Source organism: Giraffa tippelskirchi, chromosome 4, assembly GCF_054371585.1.
Source record: "Giraffa tippelskirchi isolate mGirTip1 chromosome 4, T2T-mGirTip1v1.2.pri, whole genome shotgun sequence".
NCBI classification, from domain to species: domain Eukaryota; kingdom Metazoa; phylum Chordata; class Mammalia; order Artiodactyla; family Giraffidae; genus Giraffa; species Giraffa tippelskirchi.
In genome coordinates, this window is record NC_137278.1 from 211,785,324 (window position 1) to 211,806,568 (window position 21,245).

A 21,245-nucleotide genomic window follows, 5' to 3' on the forward strand; every position below is an offset into this window, starting at 1 on the left:
GGAGGAAGCCGCACCATCAGGGGACCCTGTGAGGGGACAGTCAGGAGCCCCAGCCCCGTAACAAGCACCATCTACACTGCCTTGAACTCAGAATACCCCAGGACAGGCCGGGAGCTGGCCGCCAGGGCCACACTTAGGGGGCTCAGACTCCACTGCCTGGACCAGGAGACCCCAGTGTCCAGTCTCCGACCCTGTGGCCTCAGGTCAGTAGCCAGGGCCCCAAGCAGCAAGCACACAGGGTTAACTGCAGGAGCTGAGAAGAGACCCGCCCGAGGGCCCCCAGTCACCCCTGCAGACCCCCGCACACCAAAGCTGCCCCTGCCCACCAGTCCCCCAGGACCGGACCCTCCCCACACAGCCCCTGGGAAAACCTACTCCCCTCCACCAGCCCCCACGCTGCCCACCCGAGGCCTTGTCTCCTCCAGGCCCAAGACACCTCGGCATGTTCCAGGGCCGAGAGACCCCAAACACGGGTGGCCCCACTTTAAACCACCCTGCAAGGAACAGAATTTAGAGTATCTACGAGATGCTTCATCCTGGCCTGAGAAGTGGTCAGAGACCAAAGCGCAGGACCCAGTGAGCAGGGTGCCCAGGCTGGCCAACACCCCCAGCAGGGGCACACCCGCCCCCGCACCCCCTCCAAGCTCTCACCATACCGCTCCGCACTCACGTCTGAAGCAAAGATGGAGAACAAAGATGAGCTGGAAGCAGCAAGAGCAGGACAGGCTGGAGTCTGGCCCCAGGAGACTGGGCTTTCTGGACAAATCCTCTCAACTGTAGAACATCTCCAGCCTGGAGCTCCAGGGCCCTTTGGGCTTGACCCAAGCTAAGGACACAGGGCGCCCTCGCCCCGGGGCAGGGGTCCGCCAGCAGCCCCACCCACCAAGGCCCTGCCCAGAGTGGGGGGTCCAGGCTGTCAGCACTGGGCCGAGGGAGCTTCCGAGATGGGGGCTCCGTCAGAGGAGCCAGTCCCGGGCTGGGCACGCCTGGCAGGGCCGGGCCTCACAGCAGGGAAAGGAGCGGCGATGCCGACATCTGTGCCAACACCCCAAAACCTGGGCAGACAGGCAGGCTGGACGCGGGCAGGGCCAAGCGGGCAGCCCCGGGAGGCGAGGGCCAGCTCCAGAGGGCAGAGTGGGGCTGCGGGAGCCCCCCACCCCCATGGGCACAGGCCCCAGGCGGGAGGGCTCTGTCCCTCTCGTCCCCCTCAGACCACGGCCAAGGCCGCCCCACAGCGAGGCAGCCCCAGCATGCCGTCCACGAGGACCCGGGATCCCAGCAGAGAGAAGGCGGCCGTCAGACACGGAACAGAGCTATATCCAAGGAAGATGTTTTATTTTCAAGTTTCTATGGAAATGTTACAAACAATGGAAACTGAAAAGAAAAAACATTTAAAATTTCAAACTACCATTTTAAAATAAAAATATGATTAGGTGAAATAATAAATAACGACACCCCAGAACACTGTGAGATGAGGGCGGGGCGCGGGCCTCGGGGCAGGCCCAGGCTGGGGGCACCCTCCCCAGCCCGTGGCCGCACGCCCGCTCGGCGTTCTAGGGAGGCAGGAATGAAAGGGCCACATCGTCCAAATCTTGACTTTATTTTTTTTAATATAAAAAATGCAATTTTGGAAACCCACCCTACCTTTTCCCCTAACATAATGCTTTTACCTCTTAAAAATAAAAATAAAGTACTAATTCTATATACATCACATGTACCATACAAAAATGTATCCAAAGTTTCTATTGCTACCAAAGTGTTCTAAATTAAAACAAGTTACAGAAAGCCCCTCAGTGTAAACAAAAGATTACAAGTTACAAAATCAAAGCACACACAGCCAGAGTCATTTATACACCAACCAACATCCTGCTCCCAAAGCAAGGTGGATTTTTATGTGCCTGTATAAAAATGCGTATCAATATATTTCTGCAAATTTATCTTTAATTATAAAGCAAATGAATACACTTTCTACAATAAATAATCCGCTGGGAGGCACACCGTGGGAGGCTGGCAGGTGGACGGGGTGGCGGGGGGGCCCAGGAGCCCCGCCCCGGCCCTCACGGAGGCGGCGGAGTGTTTTTGGTGATCTGCGAGTGATGCACACGGCATAAATTTATTCTCCACCTCTTTCCACAAAGTACCATTCAAAATAATGTCATTTTCTTTCTTAAAATACACATTTGTCATTGTAAATGTACATCCCGTCTATTAAATAAGTGGTACTCTGTGTAAAGAGTATGATTTACAAAATTATTAAACATTCAAAAGTCTTTTAAAAAAAAGAGAGAGAGCTACAGTTGGAAGAAATGACGCCAGCAGCCCGCCCCCCGGCACCCTGCAAGGGGCACAGAGCGGCGCCCGGGATGCGCCCAGACGGGGACGGGTCATAGAAACCTGGGAAAGAAAGCCTCCCCCTCCCTGGGAGAAAGAACGGAACTGAACTCAAACTCAGAATAAGTTAAGTGGTGAACAATATACAGCATGTACAGCTATGAACACCGCGCAAGCTGCTTGCTCAGTCTATGTCGCTGAGGTCGCTGGCTGGCTCCCCGTGCACACGGCTCAGGTGGCTCATGGCGCGGTCAAAGGCGACCCTCACGGCCTTGCGGATGCTCGAGTTCCTGCCCTCCATCATCTTCAGCTTGTCTATCGTCTCGTCGATGCCCAGAGGGACCATCTTGGACTTCGGAAGCCACTGCCTTTGAAGGAAGAAAACGGACTGTGAGGCCCGAGCACCCCAACCTGCCCCCGGCGACCCCGCACACGGCCGGCCCCCACGCCCCAGGCTGCGCCTCGGAAACCCCCAGGCCGCAGGCCCTGCAGGCACTCCCGCACCACATGCGCCTGACCGCCTGGGCACACCAGGCACAACACCGCTCCCCAGCAGGCAGAGGAGGGCAGGGCTGCCCAGTGGAACCCCGGCAGGGGCGGCCGGCTAGGAGAGGCTGGGTCAGCACGACCCACCCCGCCCTGCATGGGGACACCGCAGGGCCCACACAGGGCACGGTCTGGCCTCAGACGGGGCCTTGGGGCGGGGGCTGCGGAGGAGCCCGGAGCCGGAAGGCTCTGCAGCCACGGCGGGAGCAGCCCTTGCAGAGACGGATCTGGGAGCCCGAGAGGGGCCCACAAGGCGCACGTGGACCCGGAGGGCCCGGCGCTCGCGGTCCCCCGCCCGCCCCGGTCCTGGCCGAGCGCCCACTCGCACTCAGCGGGGCCGCGCTCACCAGCTCCTCTTGTTGTCGAAGAAAAGCACAAGGAAGAGCTTCTCGTCGGCCTTGGTCTGCATGTGCTCGCCGATCTTCAGCACATCCAGCGGCGGGGCCGGGATGGTGACCCCATTGTGGTGGCCGGGCACGCGCGGCATCTTAGGGTCAATGATCTGCAGAGGGAGGGCGCGAGGTCACGGCACGGGCCGCGGACAGACCAGCGGTGGGCGGGGACGCCAGCCACACCCCGACTCCGAGACCCCGACAGCCTGAGACCCTGACCCCGAGACCCCGACACCGCACGGGGTCTCCCGGACACCTGTCCCAGCGGTGCTGGGGTGGCCCCAGGCCCAGGAGCGGGGGACACGGCCCCGAGGCTCGGTGCCTGCGCGCCCTGACCCGCCGCCAGCGCTCACCAGGGCCGGGTAGGAGGGGTAGCCGCTGCACTTGGCCCACACGACCTTCAGGGGCTCGAGGACGGAGGCGGCCGCGTCGGTGGAGATCCACATGCTGTTCTGACCGACCTCTGGGGAGAAGGGTGGGGAGGGGCGTCACGGGCAGGGCCCCCAGGACCCTCTGGGCCACGCGCCTAAGATCACCTGGGCACCAGGACAGGCCCAGCCTGAGGGCTCAAGAGCCCAGGGACACGGATGGCCCAGAGCGGTGTCGGGGGGCCTCTGCAGCTGCGCCCCTTCCCCGCTCCGGAGCCCCGGGCCTCTGGGTTCCGGCACCTCCCGCTCTGCGCGGGGCTGGCGGGCGCGGACTCACCAGCGGCGATGCGCGCCGCCTTGGCGTAGTTCCCGTTCTCGATACAGGAGATCAGCTCGCTGCGGCCCTCCAGCGTGTGCCTGCGGACCAGGGCCGGCTTGCCGCGGCCGCACTTCGGAGCACTGAAGCTTCAGAGGGAAGCGACAGACCGTCAGCACCCAGAGCACAGGGTGCGGGGCGTGGGGGGCGTTTAGGGCAGGCAGTGTGGGCTACAGCCACTTTTTTTGGCTCCACCACGTGAGATCTGTTTCCCAACCAAGGACCAGCCTGAGCCAGGCAGTGAGAGCACCAGGTCCCAACCACGGGACCACCAGGGACTCCCAGCCATCTCCGTGATAAAACCCGGACTCAGGGGAAAGGCTCCGGATGGGCGTGACCCACACGTTCCACAAGTTACGCTCAACTCGCGCGTGGTGTCTTCCCCACCTGTGAGCTGCGCGGGCGGGGGCGGGGCGCGGGCAGGGGGCGGGGCAGCAGGCGCACCCGGCGGCCCACCTGGCGTCGCAGAGCGGGCTGCTGCGGGAGGAGATGCTGGACTCGGAGGCGCAGCGGCGGCGGGGCGCGGCGGTCCTCCCCGGGGCGCCGCCCAGCTCCTGCTCCTGCTCGCCCCGCGCGGCCCCAAAGCCATTGGTGAGACCTGGAAAACAGGTGTGCGCGCGGCCCTGAGCTCGCCAGCTGTCTAAATCGGGACAACGCGGACAAACGCGCCCTGCAACCCACACCCAGTGCGCCCAGTACATGGAGACAGACAGACGCACGGAAGAGGGAGAACCGAGTGGAAACACAGATCCCACGAAGGCAAAGAGAGATGCCGGCTCTTCCTTCCTGGACGCTCCAGCCCCACCAACTGCGGCCCTGAGCCTGCGAGCGGGCGGGGGAGGGCGGGGGGGCTTCCGAGGGGTCTGCACGTCCCCAGCGAAGGGAAAACCTTCTCCCAGAACGAAGCACGAGCAGGGCCCCCAGCCCTTCGGAGCCGCTGAGACCCAAGACCAGCGTCTGGTCCACGCGGGACCCTTGTGTCCGGAAGTCACTGAAACAGACCCTGCCACAGCACAGAGCCGGCCAGGAGGCCGGAAGAGCAAGCAGCCCAGCCAGCCCACGGCATCACGCAGCAGGTGGAGGAGGACCTCAGGACCAAGCTCAGGTCCTGCCCCGGAAGCCCACGCCAGTGGGAGGCAGTCAGGACCCCGACGGCCGCTTCTGCCGGGTTACAGGAGCCACCCGGCCCAGACCCGACCCGACCCGACCACACCCGACCCTCTGGGCGACGGCTGCAGGGGGGATGTGATTTTTTCCCCCAAAGAATCCCATTCGTCATGCTTCAAAAACTTAAAACTCCATTTCTTTAAAAATGTTTTGGAGGAGCTGGCTGATTACCGGTTTTTTCATCTGCTGTACATACTTCTCTGTAAATAAAGGGAGATGAGAAAACCCTTTACCAGACAGCAGCAAAGATGCAGGAGCAGGGCACACTTTCTGCTCCCAACAGAATGAAGACCCTCCCGCAGTGAGCCGGTGAGACGGCCTGCCCCCGCTTCCGGATTTACACCAAGCCTAGGAAGTTCTCTTTTCAACGAATTCTTATTTTTAAGCAGTAACCGCAGATAGTCAAGGGTGTTACACTCATTTTTGGAACTTGGACCAAACCACCCTGAGAAAGCAAGCTTCTCGTCTCAGCCCAGGGGCCAGGTACCCGGGTGCACCCCCTGCAGTGGGGGCTCCGAGACCCCACCCACCCACGGGAGGCCCCTGGACAGCACCTGACGGGGGCCAGGTCCAGACACGCCCTCAGGACAGTCCAGGGTCAAGGATGCTCAGCCGTGGAGCTGCTGAAGCGGAGCCGGGGGGCCACTTCTCCCCACCCCCCAGCTGCTCAGCTGCCTTTCCTGGTGGAGAGGAGGAGGACCCTGAGAGGGCGATGGGCAGCCTCACCACCTGACAGGCGCCTGGGAAGGGCTCGGCGAGGGGTGAACGGGGCCTGCTGTCCTGGGCCCCAGCACACGGTGGGAGGCGGGAGCCCGCCCCACCCAAGGCCCGACGGAGGGCGGTAAAGGGGGGAGACGGCACGGACAGCCCTGCTGACACAGGACACGTGGTGACGAGTGACACCAAGGGAAGAGGACCGCTGGGGGGCGCAGCTGGGACACACCCCCACCCAGGGTGACTCAGGAGTCATGCAGAGTCCTCCACTGCTGCCTACTGAGCGGCAGACAAGCCCAAGGGCATGAGGCCCGTGGCTGAAGCAGGGCCAGGCTCCGCAAGCTGCCCCACGCGGCCCAGAGACCTTGCGGGGCCTGAAGTGGCACTGGGCAGGAGCTCGCACAGGGTCCTTTTGAAACACCAGGAGTCAGGTCAGGACCCAGTCAAAAGTGGCTCTGAGGACAGGCCAAAGCCCCCAGGATCCCTGGGAATCAGAGCCAACGCCTCGGATGACAGAGGCGCCCAGGATCTCAAACCCTGTTCTCTGCCCCCGAGACGGACACACCAAGTGGGAAGCCCTGGCCCAACTAGAGAGGCCGGTCAGCAGGGCCACAGCGACTGTCCTGAACCCTCCCACAGCGGGAACAGGAGGCCTCCAGTCGCTCCCGCAGGTGTGCCGGGCACCGAGGCCCACATGCCACAGCCCGCCGGCCACGCATGCAGATGCAGGGCGCCCCGGGCACGGACCACAGCCGGCCTCTCGGAGCAGCGGCATCAAGTGCCTGTTATCTTGGTTACAAGTCTTTATTTTTACTGTTGGCAACGAACTTGCATTTTTGGGGTGTTTTTCCACCTTTCAATGAAAACACAGATGCACAGCAAGTAGGATCCCGACGCCCTGCTCATGCGCAGACCGGCTCCAAGAAGTCGCAGCAGCAGGAAGGCCTGTGAGTCACCCATCAGGGGATGCCCCCAGGCCCGGGGACAGGACGTCCACTCTCAACAGCAGGCATTCGGCGGGGTGACACAGACAGGGCTGTGCCTCCCGGAGACCCAGAGGGTGACCGAGGAGTCAGAGGAGAAGCCAGGGGGGCAGCAGAAGCCAGGAGGCCAGCGCTAACAGCAGACATGGGCGGACGGCGCTGACGCCACGTGGTCCAGGGCGGGGGCGGCCTGCGCGGTCCTTCCGGAGCCCAGCCCCAGCTCAACCCTGGGCCCTCTCAGACCCAGTCTGGTGCCAGCCAAGGGCAGGTCAGGTCTCTGTCCACATCAGTTGTCTGTGGAGGCAGCAGGCTCCGCGGGCACCTCAGCCCAAGGCTTCCCTCTGCACAGTCACCCCTATGCGCAGGGAGACCACGTGACATCCCAGCCAGCTTGAGCGCCTGCGGGCGTCCGGCCGGCTTACGGGGGCAGGTGGGGTGGGGCGGGCCCAGTTCCTCCAGGTGCTGTGGGTGGGTTTTGGGTGGCGCTTCCAGTGTCATCCACAAGGACTGGGTGACACGCAAGGATGCGGGGGTCCTTCCACCTTCTCCAGTCCAAGGTGAGTAAGAGAGAACAATTAGGGTCCAAAGAGTGAATTACCCAGCATGTTAGTAGTTAAAATGAGAACCTGGAAAACAGCGAAAAAGCCGTTTAGTCTGACTGAAGACCCCGCAGACCAGACTCCTCCCTGAGCAGCAGGCATGGTGGCTGACGCGCGCACACAGGAGCCACGCGGCAGGTGTTGCGAGAGGAGGGCGGCAGCACACAGCCCGGCCCGGGCCAAGAGTCGCTGGGCACAGGGGGAAGCGGGCACACAGCGCGGGCCCCGGAGACACAGCTCCAGGAGCAACAGCCAGTGCGATGACCCCCAGGGGCACTTCCAGCGAGAGGCCTGAGTGCCCGGAAGAAGGGAGGCCTTGCCGCGCGCTGTGGACGCCGAGGACTTCCTACAAGGCACACAGACGGCTCTCTGGGAAAAGTGGAAGAAGTAGAAGGCTGGAAATGCCCACGTCCCAAGACCGCGAAGTCTCTGGATGAGGCCACGCCAAGGCCGGGGGCCAGGCCAGTCGCGGGCCGAGCAGACCCTCAAGACGAACCGCACGCAGAAGATGGAAGACGCCATGGTCTGGAGAGGAGGCCCGCACCTCCAGACGTGCCCAGCCCACTCGCAAGGCCTGTGGGAACCGCCTTCCAGAGTTGCCATCACCCCTGAAAACCTGTAGCATCTTTGGCTCAGGGGTGGCAAGCAAAGGAGCGATGTGGTTTCTACAGAGACATCTGGGGAGGGAGCCCAGAGGCCCCAGAAGTCAGCAGCTGGAGACCCACAGGGCCACAGGTCCGAAGCTCGGCCGCTTAGAGAGGGCACTCAGGGCCTGGCAGGCCTCGCACACCACCAGCTTCGCCAGGGCCCTGACCACAGGGCAGTCTCTGACTCGCCTCCCGGCAGCAGGGGGCAGGGAGCTGCTAGGAGAATCCTAGCAACATAAAACCAAGCTGAGTGTCTCCCACTAAGCCTAACTGACAAAGGCCCCCGTGATGAAGGGACCCGTCTGAATCTGTATCCTGGACACTCACACAGCCCACAGAACTCAGAGTTCTAACAAGGTACCAAAAATTAACAACTTGATATCAACCCATCAAAATAGAAGCACTGTACTTACTGGAAAGTGTATCATCTAATAAAACTAGTTAACGTGCACAAGTTTACTCTGGCGACAAGAAGACCCATCTGTCCGTCAAGGTGCAGGAGACACACCTCCGTGAAAGCTGGGTGCCCACCCACCCAGTAGACCCGCGGCTCAAATCCGAGCAGCAACTGTGACCGATGCACTGACAGCTCACGCCGTGGCTCCGGGCCATGGCCACACGCCTCCGGAGACACCCACAGCACGGCCACCGTGGAGGGGACGCGAGGGTGACCGACCGCTAGTTCACCAACACGGAAGCCCCGCGCCACGGCCAGGAGGGCTGCAAACAGGCTGAGCGCAGGAGCACGAAGGTGCCCAGTGTGAACACAGCCTGGGGGACTCCTAAGGCGTGCAGGCACGCGGACGTGAGTTCATCAGACAGACCTCAGCCATGAAAGCTTCGCGATAAACCACAGCACATTCACGCGATCTTAGCAGGAGACAGCTCACTGCACGTGAACCGACCAAGCCACGCAGGACAGTGAGAGACCAGGCGGACGACACACCGCGTCCACCCGGCCCGCAGGCTTCAGAAGAGGGGCCCGCCGCCCACGTACACAGCTCGGCCACGCAGCAGCAGTCAGAGCCTCCTGGGTCCCGACTCCCAGGAAGGGATCGGCAGGGCCCCCAGGCCAAGCCGACCCCAGCCCTCAGCCACCCAGAGGTGGCACCACCTCAGGCCCAAGACTGGGCGCTTTTCAAAGAAAACCACCGTCTGTCTCCTCATGTGGACAGCAAAGGGCAAACACCGGCCCCGGCGGCACCCCCCCCCGCCCCACTCTGCCCGAGACCGGGAGCACACGGGGCCGGCGCGATTTACCTGTGTCCAGGCGCTTTCCCGGGGACCCCTCCTCCACCTCAGAGTCGCCGCAGGTGCTTCGCGACCTTTTTCTTGGCTGCAGAAGAGTCTCCAACCTCGGAAGGACTACAGACAAAAAGGTTTTGGTCCCTAGCTGAGGAGAAGTTGGCTGGGTTTCAGTGTTCTTGGCAGACTTTGGGGGGCTTACACTTTTCGATTTGCAGAAGAGAACAGAGGTGCGTCTGTTTACATCGCTCGATGGCTCCGCCCCCGGCGCAGCGCCACTACGGGCGAGGGTGGGCTCTGGAGAGTGTCCGCTTAGCAGCGCGCTCTGAGTGCAAGAGCTATGTGACTCATTACCAAATGTGACTCTTTTGGATAGTTTACTCTGCTCTGGGTGGAGTTCTACTGGGTTGAGGGTTGGTGGTTCTGAGTTAGGCTCCGAGTTTGAAGGAAGAGGTAATGCATCTGATGGTTCAAGTTTAGGGGGAGATTTATCTCCTGAAAAAATTATAAATAAAGTGATTTTTGAAAGCTGATAATTATCAAAGCTATCATAAAACTTACTATAATTGTGAAGTCCACCAAAACACTAATTCAATCAAGGAAACACAGCATCACACATAACTGTCTGCAAGCAGCCGCGGTCACACTGTGCGCGTCCCTGACGCCTGGCCGGCGCCGGCACCCGAGGGTCCAGAGGCGCCCTCTGAGACCAGCGCACACGCGCCAGCGCAAGGCATCATTCAAGTTCATGACAGTTGCTGCGATCGACAGTCACTTACCTTGAGGAAGAAAAATAGGTCACGTAACTAAGGGGGTCTAAGCGGGCATCCCCACAGTCCTGACCTGGTCCACAAGGTTAGCAAACAGAAGGAAACAAGCATGTAAATCTGATTTCTGACCAGGGCATTCTAAGTCGATGTCAAAAAACAGGAGTGGTGGGTGGCTGAGAGCACGCCAGGAAAACCCCCCAACCGGTGCTCAGACGCTCTGACTTCTGTGCCACCTTCGGAAATGTTACAATCCAAGTTCGTTATTTTAAATCTGACTTGAAAGATAAAAACACAATCTTTGGACAAAGACTATCTTAGCCTCTTTAGAAAGGCTTTTAGAAATTACAAAAAAACCAAAAAGCCTGAGAGCCAGGGCATTCGCCCCGGGCCCCAGGCCCTGAGGAGCTGGCGAGACCCGTCCTTGGAGGACGGGGTGGGCACGTCCTCTGGGAGAAGCCACTGAGGTTTCCCTCCAATCGAGGCTGAGGCCGGCGTGCAACACAGAACAAGTCACCAAGCCGCACACACGGCCACCAAGTCGTCTCTACGGGAGGGGGCCTGCAGACCTCCCCAAACTGTCCGGACAGCACGAGGGTAAAGCTTCACACTCAAAGGCATCTTGAAGGTGAAAAGCCACACAACTTCTAAGGTTCACTCATGCCTCCGAGCACGTTTTGTGAATTTTCCCAACTGATGGTGAGATGGGCCGGCCAGGCTTGGCCCCCAGGAGGGCGGCCGCAGTCAGGCCCTGCCGGGAGCTTTCAGATGCTCCTCGAGCCTGTGAAGCTCGTGACACGGCTCGGAAAACGAAGAGACAGCCTTTCCTTGACCAAAGCTGTTAGAAACGTCAGTGCAGACACACGTGCAAATGGCAAACACGTGTGCAGCTGGCAGGGCTCGAGTCCTGCTGACGGCGCGCAGCTGGCTACGAAGCTCCCGCCCGCTGCCCGCGGGAACACTGCCCACGTGGGGGAGCCGGGGGCGGGCAGTGAGCGCTGGGACGCTCCCAGGGAGCGGGCCCTCCCCCACCCCGGGGCCCCGCGCCGCCCCGGAGCCACCCCTGCCCTCCACAAAGGCTGCCCCCTCCCGGGGCCCCCACTCAGCACGCGGGCCAAACGACGGCCGCCCTGCTCCAGGCCTGGGCACTCCTGCCGGGGCAGCTGCCCCCGGCACACAGGCCCTGAACCACGCGGCCCGCAGCCCCCCGTGCCCACACCCTGCCAGCACCAGCCACGAGGGAGGCTTGTCAGAGGGGCGCCCCTCGCTCCTCCTGCCCGAAGGTCACGCTACGGCTCAGGGCTCTGCGTCTGCCAGGGCGGCTCACAGACGCGTCCTGGGCTTCCACAGCCTCACAGATGGCGGGAGTCACAGCAGAAGGTGCTCAGGTGACCCAGTGCAAACCATCTCCCCCACCAGCTGCGGACTCCAAGCCTTGGTGTTCTCACCCGTCAGACAGAACACACAGGACCGTGTCCGCCATCCGGCAGGCCGCAGAGCAGGTGCCGGCCAGGGCTCCTGGGGCCTATCCTCGGGGTCCACACGCTAGACTGACCATCCCCGCGGTCACTAGCTCTGGGGCCTGCCCTCAGGGTCCACTCACTAGACCGACATCCCCGCCATCACTGGCCCTGGGGCCTGCCCTCGGGGTCCACACGCTAGACTGACCATCCCCGCGGTCACTAGCTCTGGGGTCTGCCCTCAGGGTCCACATGCTAGACCGACATCACCGCCGTCACTGACTCTGGGGTCTGCCCTCAGGGTCCACACACTAGACTGACCATCCCCACCATCACTGGTTGCTAACACACCACTCAGCTGCTCGGGAGAAACACTCCGAGAACGTCTGGAATAAATGACGTGTTCGTGGCATAAACGAACGCAGAGCCTCAGGACTCGTCAGCATGAAATCTGGCATCTGAAGTCCCACCGGAGGGAACTCATGATGCACAGATCAGCATGGGGCCCCGCCCAGGACACCCCACGCCCCCATCCAACCCCCGGGCACTAACCTCCCATGAGACGCTTCCAAACCAAAGCTACAGGTGGACTGGGGATCGATCCGGCCTGGCACCTCACTGGACACCGTGCTGCCGTCTCTCCCAAGTTGGGGCACCCCCCGCCGGCAACCCCCCGCCCCCCCCCGACTCGAGCGTGACCTCGTCATCCAGCCTCAGCTGCGCTGGTCCCGGCAGCCCCTAACCCTCTGGGGAAGGAGAGGGCCCAGTCCTGAGCAGCGAAGACAGAGCCTCAACCTGAGACAGGACTGAAAGTGCAGCAGCAGGAGGCAGATGCCCCTCAGGGACTCTGAGGCCCACGGCCACACCCTCCTCTCTGTTTGAGGAAACCAAACTTGAAACTGAAGACCTGCCTGCAAGGCTCCCCGATGACCACGGGAAGGTCACGGACGCCGCCCCTCTGGCCTGCCCCCAGTCTCCTTGTCAGAGTTTCCAGTGGAAACCCCATGAGCATCAAATCACAACTAAGATGTTGAGAATTCACTGCCCTTTCCAGTGTGATGGACAGTACTGAGTGATTTCTGCCCCAGGAGCGTGCTTCCAAGCATGCTCCTGAACTCCTTCACCCACGGCCGTCTCCGCTGTCTGCACCGACCACTGTTCCCACAGACGCCCCCCCCCCCCGTCTGTCGCCTCACAGGGGCCCCCCACAGTGCTGCTGGCCAGCCACCCCCACAACACACTGCTCCTCCCACACGGCCCTCCCCCGGCCCCGCTCAGACCACTGTGCCAGCTTCCTCTAACACGGGCCCAGCCCCAGAAGCATCATGAGGGGCCCGCAGGGACACCCATCCAGCAGGAGAGCTCAGAGAAGCTGCTCTGTCAATGGCAAACCAACCTGGTGACTCGTTCTCCCCCACCTCCCTCTTGCAGAAAAAGAGACGCACGCCCTCACCCCAAGGGGCAGCGAGAGCAGCAGGAGTGGCTGAGAGGAGACCGTCCCCACTGGGCCCCCCGCTCCAGGTCCTAACGACCGGGGCCACCCTCCGCCCTGAGAACCCCCAAGGACACAGAGGGTACAGCCTGGGAGCCCAGCTAGACCCGGCTGTGGAAGGTCCCCAAGAGCAAGGGCTGCTCAGAACCAAACCCACAGGCAGGGCCAGTATGGTGATGGCAGGGAGGCCCCGGACTCTACAGACCAAGCGTTGAGTCCCATCCTCAAGGAGAGACGCTCCAGAGCCTGCAGCCGAGCGCACGGCCACCCAGGCAGAAGGTATCACGAGGGGACCCCACCCCGCCCCTGCACGGTCACCTTCTACGAGCAGAGAAAGCTCGGAGAACCAGGCCCTACCCGCTGCTCCTCAGGCAGCTGGACCGCAGGACACCACAGGACCAGCGCGGTCCATCCGTTCACGGGCACCACAAAGAGGGACATGGTGTCACCGCTGGGACACGCCCACAAAGACCACGGGTCTTCTCAAAGGGTGGGCGTAGAGCAGCTTTCTATCTCCTTTTATTAACGGTTTTGTTCTTATTTGGACAAAGTGGTAAAAAATCAGAAAGACCACACACAGCTGCTAAGAGCTGTGCAGGGAGGGAGCCTGAGCCCACGGCCTGGGCTGCTGCCTGAAACGTCCAGCTCTCAGGTGAGGCGAGGAGGGCAGGATGGGAGCGACCCTCTGCCCGCCCGAAGGGCACCTGAAGGGCACCTCCAGGAGCCCAGGCTGAGGCCCGCGGCTGTCCCCGAGGAGGGGCCCCCCAGGGCGCGCATCCCACCCACAGGAGCACGGGGCCGCTGGAGGGCCCCTGCCGCCCTGCACACCCTGGGTGGGGAGCTGAGACAGTTCTCCTCTGTGCAGCCTCGCTGGGTCACTGGGCACCTGCTGGGAGACTCGCTCCACGTTCCCACCCCCGCATTCGGCCGTGCCTCCTGGCACACCAGCCCCTCACTCGCCGACCGCCCCGCAAAGCTGTGGACAACCTGAACCGTCCTCGAGAAACAGAAATCTCGTTTCACACCCAACGTTTTTAAGTGGCCAAATGCGGCGCAGACAGGACGACACCCCGGCCTCAGCCCAGAGGGTCTCCGCGCGCTTACCTTCCTCCGCGGCCTCCTGCCCCCGCGGAGCAGCGTCCTCTTCCGAGCCGGCAGTACCTGACTCCGCGGCCGGGGGCTGGCTGTGCCGCTGGCTCAGCTTGCTCCGCAGGACGGCGATCTCCTTCTTCAGCAGCTTGGCCCGCTTGCTCCGCGACCCACTGGACTTCATGGCACACGTGAGGTCCAGCATGTCCAGCAGCTCCCTCAGCTGCTCCTCCAGGACCATGTGGGCCCTGTTGGCTGGGTTCAGCAGCCTGTCCACTGGAGGCAGAGACACAGTCATCAGCCACCACACGGGCGCCGCCAACCCGAGACCACCTCACCAGGGACCCCAGGGCCCCACCCTCGCGTGGCCCCTACTGGCCAGCCGCCACTGGCAAACACGGGAGCTGGGGCGGTGCCTGGGGACACTGAGCCCTCCTGCAAAGACCAGGCGCCCAGGTGAAGAAGGGGCTGGAAAGAGGTCCAGACGCGCCAGGGGCACCAGCTCAGGACCATGTGCATCTGAGCGTTAGTCTCAGCCCCAGGTTGTCATGTGGCTTTTTTTAACTGGCTGCAAAATTCACAGGTAGTTCGGAGTTTGGGGTATATTTACAAGAAAAATCCTTAACAAAATTTCAATTTCAGCCAAACATCAAAACATTTAAAGTACACTACCTTAAATTAGCGAGAAGCGGCTAAGAAACTAAATGAGTCTACAGAACCCCCTGCAAACACAACTGGGACAAAAAAACAGCAGCACGGCCATCAGACAAGGAAACAGCTCTCACTCCACAGGCAAACCTTTTCCTAAAGCACCCGCCTCATCACGAGAAGAACAAGACGCCAGTACAGGGAATCAAGTAAGAATGCACCCTAACAGAACGCCACAGATAGGAAGGTTCACAGAAAGAAATCTCGTATCATCAGAAAGCCTCGCAGCATCTGGCCTGCCCTGGGGCAGAGGACACCGCGGGGAGGGGCCTGGGGCCACCCAAACGCAGAGGGGACACAACTGCAATTCTTGCCCCAAGTCCATCCTTCGTGAAAACCTGGGCACGGAAATGGACGCAGAGACTCATGGTGAATCGCCCGGCCATTTCCTGCAGGGCCAGCGCCCCTTCCCGACCCAGAGTGCTCAGGTGGGGGACGGGGTAGGTCCGTTTCCAAGGACCCGTGAGAGCCAGGAGACGCAGGGCGTCCCTCCTGAGGCCGCCTCGTGAGGTGGGCAAACCCTGGCAAGGCGTGCCTGCGCCTGTTCCCTGCTCCCTCGCCACGGGCTTCTTCCGCCACAGGACGTCCTCACAGGCCCCCCAGGGCCCACCTGGGCACATGGCCCAAGCGACACTGCTCCCTGGTCTGTATCAGGAAGACCTGGCTGTCCCACTTGGGGCCACGGCTCACGTGTCTCTCAAGCGGGCACCTGAAATGTGGCTGCTCTGAGCAGATATGTGCTGAGTGTAAGATACACGCTACATGGCAAACAGACAAGGAGAAGCTCGTGAAGGCAATCCTCTGTAATTCCTGTGTCACTTACACATTAAAAATCACAATACTCAGGAATACTGGGTTAAAGATACAATGCGAACACAAGTCCTCCCGAGTCTCCTAGGACACCTCAAGCCAGCGTGCGGCTCGCATCCCGCCTCCCGGGCCTGCACCTGAGGCGCCAGGGGAAGCGCCCCACCTCCTGCTCCTGGACAGCCGTGCTCACCCTCGTCCCAGGAGAAGGGCCGCCGGGGGGCCGGGGGTGGCCGCTCAGGCAGGTGCATCCCCGAAGCCTCGTCGAAGCCGACACTGTCCGCCTGGCGCCGGGCCTGCCTGAGTACCACGCCGCCCTGGTCGCGCAGCCGCACGGCGGCCCGGTAGAACACTGTGTCCTTGGCGTTGTACTTCATGCAGTTGTCCACAATGAGGTCAAAGTCCTCTTCCAGTTCCCTGAGTGTCCGATACCCCTGTGCTTCTAGCCGCTTCCGCATTGTGGCAAAGTCCATGGGGCGTTTGATGTGATCCAGATAATCTGGGACCTGATTTCAGGGAACAAAGCAACCATTTACAGACACAACCAGAGTCACGCACACCACGTAACCAGGACACCCATCATGTCCATACACACACACACACACACAGGCGCACTCCATGCTCACGCGGTACCGAGGGGCAGCCCAGGTCCTCTGCCGGCCAGACGCGCACTGGGAGGGGCGCCTTCTGTACCCCCTGGTCACCGCAGACCGAGGCGGCCGGCACAGGAGGGCGAGCACACCCACCTCCTTCAGGCTCACTGGCTGGGCGAATATGCGGGCCGGGTCCTTCTCCTGCAGCTGGTCCAGCACCGAGCGCAGCAGCGCGGTGAGTGGCGTCAGCCGCAGCTCCAAGGCCGTCTGCTCCACCTTCACCTGGGGGCCAGCGCACCGGGCTCAGCGTCCGAGGGGACGCTCCCCGAGGAGCCACCTCCCACCTCGAGGGTGCAGCCCCGTCCAGGGGCCGATGGAGGGCCACGTTAAAGGCACACGTGGTGGCCCCCTCCGGCTCACACCTCCTGAGACCCACTGGACACCACAAAGACCCCACCCTAGCCAGGCTCCTCCGCGGCAGAGATTGGTGTCACCCCCTAAAGCCACCAGCACCCCTCACCAGAGAAGACCGCTCAGAGGAAGCGGGGGGCAAGGACTGCGGGCCCAGGGGGCAGGGGCTGCGCAAGCTGCCCCTTCCCAGGACGCCCCGCCCCCTCCCCGGACGCCCCGCCCCCTCCCCGGACGCCCCGCCCCCGCAGCCTCACCTGCTCCCGCTTGAGCTTCTCACGCTTGCGCAGAAGCTCGATGAGCAGGCGCGCGCGCTCCAGGTCATGCCGCAGCCGCTGCCAGTACTTGAGCTTCTCTTTGGCGGCTTGAATCTCCTCATCGTTCTCCCTCTGAGAAGAGGAATGGAGTCGGCCTTGTCTCCCACACAGACACGCACAGGGAGGGCTCCGCGGCCCACGCCGAGCGCCCCCACCCAGGGCGGCTCAGCCCCTCGCCTCCTCCCCGGGGACAAGCTCGCCCGCAGCCAGCTCATCTCCAGGCCAGGGCTGCCGCAGGGGTGGGGCTGGGCAGGGAGAGCGCGGGGCCAGGGCGCCCTGACTGCAGAGGCCTGCCACCCTGTGCAGCCTCGCGAAGGGCGCCCCCCCTCACCGGCCAGGCCGCCCAGCGCTTCTGCCTGCACCCCGCCGCCAGTGCCCCCTTCCCGAGCTCTGCCCGGGGCCTGGGGTCCTCAGAGCACGCCTCCTGGAAGGGCCCACCCTCCCATCGCCGCACGTGCTGGCCTCTAAGCACCCTTGAAGGCTGTCCCCCCACAGCCCCTTCCCACACCCCCCACGAAGGCTCCAGACGGGAGTCTGGGGCCCTCCCGGTCAAGGCCACCCGGAAGCCGAGTCCGACCTCACGCACGAGGCTCCCCTTCCCTGCCGCCGCCGCGGGCCTGCTCCAGCTGGGGTGGCACTGGGCACCGATTTCCAGAACGCTGGGCACAAGCCTCAGGCCCTCTTCTCTCCTCAGCCCCCTCTGCCCCTTGGGGCCCACCCCCATCCAAAGTGGGTCCACAGCCCCCAACCCCTACCCCAGCGCACACCCTGAACCCTGGCAGCAAGGAGCACTCTTGCTGAGAGGAGCGACCCTGACTAAGGCTGACGCTGCGTTCCAGGACCTCAGGGTCTGAAGGCAAAGAACCCATGGCCAGAGTTGCAAGGCCCCTCTCCTCGCTCTACTGGGAAAGGCAGCAGAGGGGCCCCCCAGGAGGCCGGGTGCAGGGACGGAGCCGGGCCTGAGCCTCCCCTCTGCCGGCATCCTCCAGCTCTACTGGATTCCAATCACCGGCTTGTTTTTACGTTATTCCAAACTCTCAGGCATCAAACAGGAATTAACAGTGACATCAGCTGTATAAACAAGGCCAGTAAATACATTAAACGGTGGGCTCAGAAAACTGAATTCCCCAAGAGCATCTGAAATCATCTTGTTCATCAGTTTGAAATAGACACTCTGAAAATATCAGCTCCAAGGACATTTAGCCCAGTGACCCACATGAGACAGAGGAAAGCAGTAAGTCCCCAGAAACCCCTGGTGCCCACCTGCTGTGCCCGCCGCTGGCTGCAGGACCACAAGCCCTGCCCCCGACACAGCAGCCCGGCCAAGCAGGAGCCTGCAGGGAGAGCCTGACCAGGCCCCATGCCCGTCGTGTACAGACGGGCCTGCCCTTCTGACTCTGCGGGAGCAGTCCTGGAAGGTTCCACACACTGGCGGAGTACTGCCGTCATCTCTGGTTTCAAACAGCTATCAAGACAGCTCTGAGAACACTGTCTACAGCCCAGCCGCCGTCCACCAGCGGAAGGAGGGGAGCACAGCCAGTGCCTAGAAGTGAGACGGACAGAACCCCCCACCCCGCAAGGTGAACACCAACTGGGTCAGACCAACACCTCGGCTAGGGACAGGGCAGGCCAGCTCTGTGGCGTGAGGACCCTGCACATCAGGCCGATTCCCAGGACACGAGCAAGGCTGTGAGACCATGAGCGACAGCCATCTCGCCCCGCCGCGATGCCAGCAGCAGCGGTGTGGACAGCAAGAGGCCCTGCCCCAGCTCAGCAGGACAACCATGCTGTCCGAGAGCCCCCAGAAAGCGAATGGGGGATGCCCTCCCACCACAGGGGGGTCAGGGTGAGCTGGCAGACGTGAGCACTCGAGGGCAGGGTGGCACAGGAGCCGCGCCCCTCCCAGCACATGCCCATTGGCCCCCACCCTGCTCTGCAGGGCGGCACCACCACGGGGATCTACACTGAGGCCAGGGCTCCATGGCCCCTGGACAGACCACCGAGGGGGCAGGGGCCAGGAGTGCCCAGCCACCGAAGCGCCTCATCCCACCCAGCCCAGCTCATCCCATCTGTCGTCCGTCCATCCCTGACTGGAAGGTCTGCCATGGGAGAGAAGGGCTGCACCTACCCTCTCCCAGGGCCCAGCTCAGGGCAGACGCCCAGACTAGTGAGTCAGGTTAAACTCTAATACCAAGCATTTTGAAAGTTTCAAGAGTCATCAAAATCACGCCCAACCTTCAACAGTCCATGTGGAATATGAACGAGTCGCCCCCAAAAGCCAACCTTCGCCAGGATGGGCTGGGAAGCAAGAGGCAGTGCCGCCCTCCCATCTACCCCACGATGGGGGAGCTCCTGGCCATGCCAGGGGGGCGGGGGGCAGGCAGACCCCCACCCGTGGCCCTGACAACACAGGCTGCACCGCTAAGCTCACCACAACCAAGTCAGGACTGGCCTCCGGTCAAGCCCAGGTGCACCTCAGTCTAAATCTCTGTGGTTCCTTCTAATTACTTCAGCCAAGAGAACTGACCCTTCTGTTTCCTGTGCGTGAATTCTCTAGTCATTACAAATTTCCCTCATGTGTCGCAGGACGTGAGGAGAACATGACTGCTCTCAAACCCACGTGCTGACTGTGGGAACACGTGCTCCCCTGATGTGCGGGCAGGCCCCTCACGCGCACGCATCCCAACCTCGGCCCAGGCCCTGCTCCCCATGCGACTCCCCCCGCCAGCCCAGCCCCAGACCAGACTCCCAGCTCTGCACTCCCCGCTTCTCCCACTGCTCCGCCTTCCACGGGTGAGGACACAGGCCCCCGTCCGGCCTCCCTGCTCCCATCTCAAGATGCCCACCCCCAAGGCACAGCACCCTCTCCAGGCACCCAAAGGCCTTGGGGGCTCTGTCCCTGCCCCCGTTCCTGGAGCTCCCGAGGCAGTAACCAAGCCAGCCAGCCAGCCACCCTCAGTCCCCAGGATTCCAGCCCTGCGGCCCCCTGGACGTCCCCCCACCCCACGGCCAGCCCTCACAGCCCACAGGCACAGGTCCTGACCCAGCTCTGACGGAGACAGAACCCCGTGTCCAGCAGGGAGGAGGGGGGAGCACACGGCCTCCCCAAGAAAGGTCCAGGAGGGACAGAAGGTTCAAGACGAGCGTCCTCCATCCCAGTGTGGGCAGCAGGACTGGACAACAGCTGTCAGCGGTCCTGATGCTGGATGGAGCACGCAGGAGGCTGGGAGCCAAGCATCTGACCCCACCAGCCCCTCTGCACACACTCAGGGCGGCTCCGACCTGGAGCACGGGACTCAGCCTCCCCAGACAGGGGTGGTGGTGAGTCTGCACAGCTGTCTCGGGGGAGGCGCCACAGGCACCAGGACCACCCGATGGGGGGGAGGGGGGACGACTTGATCGTTAGGCCCAGCAGGTCCAAGGAGCAGCCAGCAGAGACAGAGGAGGGTCAGGGGCATGGCCCGCCCCAGTCGCCCAGAGACGTCACAGTGCTCTGGGTTTCAAATAGCATTAGAAAGATACCAGAATCCAAACTTTTCTTTTTAAATGAGCTTTCACGTGTGCGCGCGATGCTGAAGGACCTGCAATCAGCGCCGCGGGCCTGAGGAAGCTGAGAGGTAGAGCTCTGTCCAGGCCGGGGCGGCACACAGCCCGGGCCTTGAACAGGAACCAAGGGTGAGGGACGGCAGAGCGGGAAAGTGGCGGCTCTCAGGACAACGCGATGGCAATGGCGGCCGTGTCGCTCCACGTGGGAGCAGGGATGGGCGCCTCTGGCGGCCTGGCAGGCCTGCCCCGACTGACACTTGGCAGGGGGCTCCCCACGCCAAGGAACCGCCGTCAGACGCAGGGCACCACGTCCTCTGGACTCGGGCATCGTGACTCACAGAGCCTTCTGCACGACAGGCTGGGCGGCCCATATACGGCGACAGGAACCGGCAGAGGCGGCCCTGCCCGCCTGGGGAAGCGGGAAGACCAGGCTCTGCTCCACCCTGAGGGGCCCACCCTCAGCTCCAGCGGCCGCGGACCCATTTGTCTGTGACATCTCACGAAGCCAGCTTCTCCCTTCCTAAACCTGCCTTTCAGAAAAGCACTCTGAACGTCAGCCGGCCTGTGAACCCACGCCATCTACTGAGAGGAAGGCGCGCATCTGGGTTTCTCCCTGCCCTCTCCCCGCGCTCGGCTCGCCCCATCACCCCTCCTGCACACGGGTTCCTGCCCCGAGGCTCCGGCACGCCC

The 21,245-nt window shown here is 62.4% G+C and overlaps 1 protein-coding gene across 11 annotated transcripts in view; it reads right to left on the reverse strand.

The window, feature by feature from the left end:
• Positions 1-1,318: 1,318 nt before the first annotated feature.
• The window catches only part of BRD1 (bromodomain containing 1), a 34,347-nt gene continuing 14,420 nt past the window's right edge, over positions 1,319-21,245 (reverse strand). For 2 of the 11 annotated variants that reach the window (XM_081590848.1, XM_081590853.1), the window contains exons 4-13: positions 16,950-17,081; positions 16,438-16,566; positions 15,885-16,197; positions 14,192-14,452; positions 9,384-9,863; positions 4,470-4,611; positions 3,975-4,102; positions 3,623-3,732; positions 3,225-3,379; positions 1,319-2,699 (exon numbers count right to left, since the gene is read on the reverse strand). In XM_081590848.1, coding sequence (XP_081446974.1) covers positions 2,516-2,699; positions 3,225-3,379; positions 3,623-3,732; positions 3,975-4,102; positions 4,470-4,611; positions 9,384-9,863; positions 14,192-14,452; positions 15,885-16,197; positions 16,438-16,566; positions 16,950-17,081 — 2,034 coding nt within the window. In that variant the 3' untranslated portion in view covers positions 1,319-2,515. Of the gene's footprint in view, positions 2,700-3,224; positions 3,380-3,622; positions 3,733-3,974; positions 4,103-4,469; positions 4,612-6,673; positions 7,504-9,383; positions 9,864-14,191; positions 14,453-15,884; positions 16,198-16,437; positions 16,567-16,949; positions 17,082-21,245 lie in introns of those variants that run through there. The other 9 variants (XR_014082239.1, XR_014082238.1, XM_081590852.1 and 6 more) reach the window with 9 other exon arrangements.